Source organism: Arachis ipaensis, chromosome B1, assembly GCF_059453495.1.
Source record: "Arachis ipaensis isolate K30076 ecotype BB chromosome B1, ASM5945349v1, whole genome shotgun sequence".
Classification (NCBI taxonomy): domain Eukaryota; kingdom Viridiplantae; phylum Streptophyta; class Magnoliopsida; order Fabales; family Fabaceae; genus Arachis; species Arachis ipaensis.
Genome location: NC_142436.1, coordinates 125477420 through 125484117, shown reverse-complemented (window position 1 = coordinate 125484117; position 6698 = coordinate 125477420). Strand labels below are relative to the sequence as shown.

Below are 6698 nucleotides of genomic sequence, written 5' to 3'. Positions count from 1 at the left end.
GCGAAAGCGTGGCTGGAGGCGTGCCTTAGGCACAAACATGCCCACGCGTCCGCGTCACCCACACAGCCGCGTCGTTTACGAAATAGCCTCCCCACGCGTCCGCGTCACCCACGCGAACGCGTGGCTTTGTAAAATCGACGTAAATGGGTGTATGGCAGCAAGTTGTGATGGAGTAGGGCTGGAGCCATGCTAGAAGCACAAGCCCTACCACGCGAACGCGAGACTCACGCGTCCGCGTCGTCCTCCAGATATAGCCATCCACGCGATCGTGTGAACCACGCGATCACATCACCCTAAGTTTTGGAAAAATGAGTTTAACACAGAGAGTTACGCGAACGCATCGCTGCCCTCACGCCATTCGCACATTTCAGGTCACGTGACCGCATGACCCACGCATCCATGTCACCTGTATTTATCGCACATCATGCGTCCGTGTCACTCACGCGTCCGGGTCACTTGGGGTGCACAGAATTTCCAGATCAGCCAAAATATCTTATCTTTTCTTCTCCAAATCCTAATTTTTCTTTTCCTTTGTTATTTCTTTCTTTCCCCTTCTTCCTTCTCTATTCATTCTCACTTTTTACCCTTTTTCTCTTCCTTTCACATCTATTATCAAGGTTCTTTTCTTTCTCTCTCTATTTCATTTTTTCAATTATTTTTATTTATGTTTACTTCTTCTTTTTCTTTTATTATCTACATTCTATTTTCCTTTTACTTTTCTTTTTATTCCTTTAATTGGTGTTAGAAATTTATTTGGGTCATTATCTTCTTTCACATTTTACTTGTGGATTATCATGGATTTGTTTGACAATTCATATTACCTTTTAAAGGGTTACTTGCATGTTCTATTTTATATTTTCAAAAACATATTTACCATGCATGCTATGTGTTTGTGACAAAGCCCGTATGGCATCTTGAACTACTTTCATGTTATGATACTACCTTAATGCTTGTTTTTCACAAAACCCCTTTTATATTTTATTAATTTAATATAATTGTCAATACAAACAGGTTATTTGTTTGAAAGACTTGGTAATATAACTTGGATATTGAATGCTTGATCTATGCTACTCATGCCTTTGCCAGCATGCCAATAAACACCTTGCATTTAATTGCCACCACATGCACTTGCTATGTTTCCTTTGATGAACTTTTCACATGTAGTCTAGACCATGTGTTAACAACATACTTATTTATCGTGCACGGATTATCACCCATATTGTTCGCTCCCTTGCTCGAACCCTTCGCTTTACATCTCACTTTCTCTTTCCTTTTTCAGGATGGCCACGAAGAAAGGTAAAGAAAAAGCTACTCCTAAACCACCAGCAAGGAGAGGTACAAAAAGAGCATTAGCGGCAGAGCCATCTTCCACAGCAGTAAAGCCCTCAACAAAAAGAATCAAGAGGATCATCAAGGTCGATGAAAAAGAAAAAGCCTTCCCAGCAAAGGACACTACGCGGTTTCCTAACCGCTACTGTGAGCAGATGTTCCCCATCCTGGCAGAGAGGAATTACAACAATGAATATCTTTTCCTCCTCCCGACCCGCATCGCTGAATTTGTTGAGCCGCAAATCAAACAAAGACAATGGGGATTCCTACGGAGACAGCCACGGCAGGTCAATCTCTCATGGGTAGTAGAATTCTACTCCAACTTTCACATGCCAACCATGCAGTCTGTCTATGTCCGTCAGAAGCAAGTCCCCATAATGGAAGAGGCCATTCAACAAGCTTTAGATCATCCCCCTGCTCCAGAAGGATTGGACACATTCCAAGAAGTCTCACTCAAGCGCCAGACATACCAATTTGACTGGGACTCCGTTCTCAGAGTTATAGCACAACCTGGCAGCAGATGGCTCTACGGATACCATCGATCCCGACCAAAAGGGATATCGGCTTCAGCACTTACCTTGGAGGCTCGAGTATGGGCACAGATCATGTCCCATTATGTATTTCTGAGCACTCACGAGTCCTCCTTCACTGCAGGCATGGCTGTTTTACTCTGGTGTATCCTTACAGACCAGCACCTAAACTTACCAAGACACATCCGGAATGCAATGGGACACGTACAAATTGCGGGTAACTTACCTTTTCCCGCCTTGGTTTCAGATCTCGTCTCGACAGCCGGAGTCTCTTACAAAGCTGGGGACACAAAAACCTTCCTTTCACGGGATGATCAGTACGTCCCTAACGGGAAATATATCAGACAATCAGCAGCCACTACAAGTCAGCCTACAGAACCGGCTAAAGACATTCCTCCTTCAACACCACAAGCACCTACAACAAACCAACTGCTCCATCAGATACTTGAAAGGTTGGATCGGCAGGAATACAAAGCAAAGCTAAGAGAGCACCGTAACAAGCGCCGATTCACATACCTCAAGGAGCTACTTTTGGGAAACTACAAAGACCCAGACACCTCGGAGTCTACTTCATTTAACAGCACAGGGAGCCATGACAAACCCGATGGTGGAGATGCTGCTACCAGCCCCCCTCTGTTCCTGACATATGGCACCGAGGACGATGCAAAACCTTAAGTGTGGGGAGGTCGGTCAGTACCTGACTTCCGGAGGTAATTTCTTTTCCTTAAACACCAGTAAAATAGGATATTTAGTTAATTTTTCTTTTGTAGAATAGGATAGATTGCGTAGTAATAGGTTAATTGCATGCATGTTCTACTTGATTGAAAATAATAAGTTTCTTCTAAGACCCTACTTTTTGAAAATTTTCACTAATATAAATCAAAATCTTTGTGTAAACTTGTTTGAAGTTGTATTTGGAATATAGTTTAAAGCTAGAACACACAACCTGTGAGATTTGAGCTTAATTATATGGTTACATTATTTAACCACAAATATTTTATTCTTGTGTGTTTACTTCTCTGTGGTTGTAATCTTATTTTGTTTCATCCTATATGTCCAATGTTTAATATGTTATATGCATGCGTATGATTAAGGTCATTATTTGTTTAGCTCACTTATCCCAAATAAGCCTACCCCTTTAAATTGCCTTTGTCAGCCACTTTGAGCCTTTTTATCCCATTTGTTCTATATTTTACCACATTACTAGCCTTAAGCAGAAAAACAGTTAAATATCCCAATTGAATCTTTGGTTAGCTTAAGATAGGAATTGTGTGTTAATTGAGTAAGGGAAGATTGTGGGAACAAGGGTTAATAAGGGGATGCTTCATGATAAAATAATGAGAATTTAGATACCTACTCATGTGAAACAATGAAAATTTAAAATCCATGTGCATTGATAAGCTATATATATATATATATATATATATATATATATATATATATATATATATATATATAAGGGGACAAAATTACCCCGATTCTAAGTTAAGTTAAGTCCAAAGATCAATGCATATGTGATAAAATTAAAGAAAAGTTAATGCGTGAGTATGAAATACAAAAGTGAAAACTATGGGTAGCTAGGCATGATTCTAAAGTTATATAGAGTATATGTATGTTAGGTGAAAGCTTAGGATAATTAAAGATTCAATTTATAAAGCTCACTTAGCCATATACATATACCCTCACCCTTACCTTAGCCCCATTACAACCTTGAAAAGACCTCATGATGTTTGCATTGGTATGTTAAATATTGTTGATTGGTTAGGTGAAGAACAAATTTTAAAAAGCATGACTAGAGAAGAGTAGAGTGATTACCCTATACACTTGAGTGATTAGAGTGCATATACACTACCAGTAAGGGTTCAGTGCTTAATTATATGTTCCCTGCTTTCATGAGCTGTCTTCTTACAATGTTACCTGTATTTACTATATAAATTGAGTTAGTGAAATCTAATTTATAATTATCTTGAAGAGTTTATTTACTTTTAACCAAGTAAACAAGAATCATATAGTTGCATTTACATATATATATATATATATATATATATATATATATATATCATTACATTGCATGAGTTTTACATGTCCCTACTCATTTACTTTATCTCCTTCAACTAAGCATGAGGACATGCTAATGTTTAAGTGTGGGGAGGTTGATAAACTATTATTTTATTATTTATATTGTGTTTAATTGTGTGGTTTTATCAAATCTTTACCCACTTATTCATATGATAAGCATGTATTTACAATTCCTTCCCAAAAATTACTCCATGGTTGAAAACTTGCTTTCTAGAGACTTTTAATTATGTATATTAATTCTCCTTTATCCCATTTGATGCTGTGATTTGTGTGTTAAGTGTTTCAGGCTTCATAGGGCATGAATGGCTTGGAAATTGCAGAAGAGGCTTGCAAAGATGGAAGGAACACAAGAAACTAAGGAGATGACCAGCAAGCAATGACGCGAGCGCATGACCCATGCAAACGCGCGAAGTGAAGAATTCGCAGTGACGCGAACGCGTGCCTGACGCAAACGCGTGGATTGGAGTCTGCATGAGAAACGCAAACGCGTGAACCACGTGAATGCGTGACAAGGAAAATCGCTGACTGACGCGAACGCATTGACGACGCGTACGCGTGACCTGCGCGATCTGCAAAAATATCAGAATACGCTGGGGGCAATTTCAGGCCGCTTTTTGACCCAGTTTTCAGCCCAGAAACACAGACTAAACCTAGGGAACATGCAGAAACTCAGGGGCATCCACACACATTTAGATTCATCACATTAGGATTACACTTAGTTTCAGATCTGAGTTTTTAGTGTTGCATTACATTGATAGTTTATGCTTTTGCTTGGATTTTTGGATGCTGAAAGTCATTACCTCCATTGAAGACATTACTTTAGTTTGTTTTCTTATTCCTTTATTTTTAATTAGTTACTCATTGACTCTATTCAATTAAGTATGTTACATTTTGAATTTATTAATATATGAAGTTATTTTTATTTTAATTAATTTTAATTCTCTATTTTATTTTAATTAATTATGTCTTCTCATATTTTTATGATTATTAATTATGTCTTCTCATATTAATTTCTTGACATGGGGGTTGATTAAGAGGCGATACTTGAGTTGGAATGCTCAAGTGCTTGGTTAAAATGGACGATGTTGGCTAATTCCATACCTACTAACACTAGACCTCCCCAAGGGAGAGGGCTAGGATCTGAGGGTAAGAGTTAGTTCAATCACCATACTTTTCCTTATTTAGTAAAGGAAAATTGAGTGAGAACAACAATCTTTTTACACCACACTTGAGAAGATCCCAACAAGGATAGAAGTTCCACTTAATTATTCCCCCAGTTAAGGCCTTTTATTTAGAAAATCAATAATTATTCTTAGTTTATTTTTATTGCTTTAATGCACAATTATTTTAATTACTCATTATCAAAACTCAATTTTTCTGAAAACCCCTGGTTAATAAAATAGCATTCTTGCCTGCAACTCGTTGGGAGACGACTTGGGACTCATACTCCCAGTATTTTATTTCTAAAATTTTGTGACAATCCTTTTTAAATTGGTGAGACGGATCTTAGCCAGTTAAGAGCTATACGTGCAACGCTGTTCTCTTAATTAAAGTCTCTTAATTGGTTAACTTCTGCCACGCACCACTTACTAACCACTTTAACTTTCTAACTTTTCTTTTTACCTAACTACTTTAACTTTCTAAATTTTCTTTTTACCTAGCTACTTTAACTTTCTAACTTAAAGGCATGATTATTGTTTTTCCTAATTAACAAGAATTTCACATATCATTTATTTTGGATTGTGATTTTTACTCTTGGACCTTTCACTTGCATACAGTCCAAAATTTTACTTATATTCAACTCATTTCATGCTTCTATTGCTTTTTTGCCTTTATGCTTATATTGATAAATCCTATTTGCTTACCTGTTTTCCTGCTTTAGTTCTTAAACTGTATCCTGCAACTTCTGCTTTTCAGGATGTCTGATCCCAAAAGTAAGGGAAAAGGCAAAGCAACTACAGGCAAAAGAAAAAGAGGAGAAATCTCTACATTTATTTTGGATATCCTCCACGACGATTCCTGGCGGGAAAAGAATTTCACCCCGCAGGAAAAGGCTGATCAGTTGGTGCCTACCACTGACCCAGAAAAATTTGCAAATAAATACTGTGAGCTGAAGTACCCAGTTTTTGCCACTTCCAGAAACCTATACCTGGAAAGGACCCTCAAAATTCCAGAAGAACTCAAACAATACACTTCAGAACAAATTAGACAGAGAGGTTGGTTCTTGTTGGAGCAAAACTTGACTGAGATCAACTCATCCTGGGTCAGAGAATTCTATTGTAACTACTTCAAAACGTCCCTGGATGCAGTTCAGCTTAAAGGCAAGCAGATTCTGGTTACTAAGGAAGCAATCGAAGAAATCCTCCATCTCCTACCTAAATCAGATCAGCCAGATGGTTACCAAAAGGTTGAGGAGGATATGCGATTTATGAGATTTGACTGGGACGCAGTCAAAAGGACTATTGCTATTGATCCTACTGTCCCCTAGGTCATAGGTAAGACAACTACAACCCCAAAGGGAATAAAGATTATCTATCTGAATGATGAGGCTCAGCTTTGGCAGCAGATTCTGAGTAACTATGTGATACCGAGCACTGATGAGATAGAGGTGTCAGCTGCCATGATCACCCTCATCTGGTGTGTGATGGAGGGAAAGGACTTATATCTGCCCCGCTTCATCCGGTATTACATGGCCAGAGTCCATGTCAGAGGCACCCTCCCATTCCCATACCTGATCACTCAACTAGGCCGCCGAGCTGA

The 6698-nt window shown here is 38.5% G+C and overlaps 1 protein-coding gene across 1 annotated transcript; it reads left to right on the top strand.

Annotated features, from left to right (window-relative positions):
• The first annotated feature begins 1280 nt into the window (after positions 1-1280).
• LOC148578265 (uncharacterized) lies at positions 1281-6698 on the top strand. The gene is made up of 2 exons (XM_088502989.1): positions 1281-2422; positions 6545-6698. Exons 1-2 carry the CDS (start codon positions 1281-1283, stop codon positions 6696-6698), a joined length of 1296 nt encoding a protein of 431 aa, XP_088359115.1.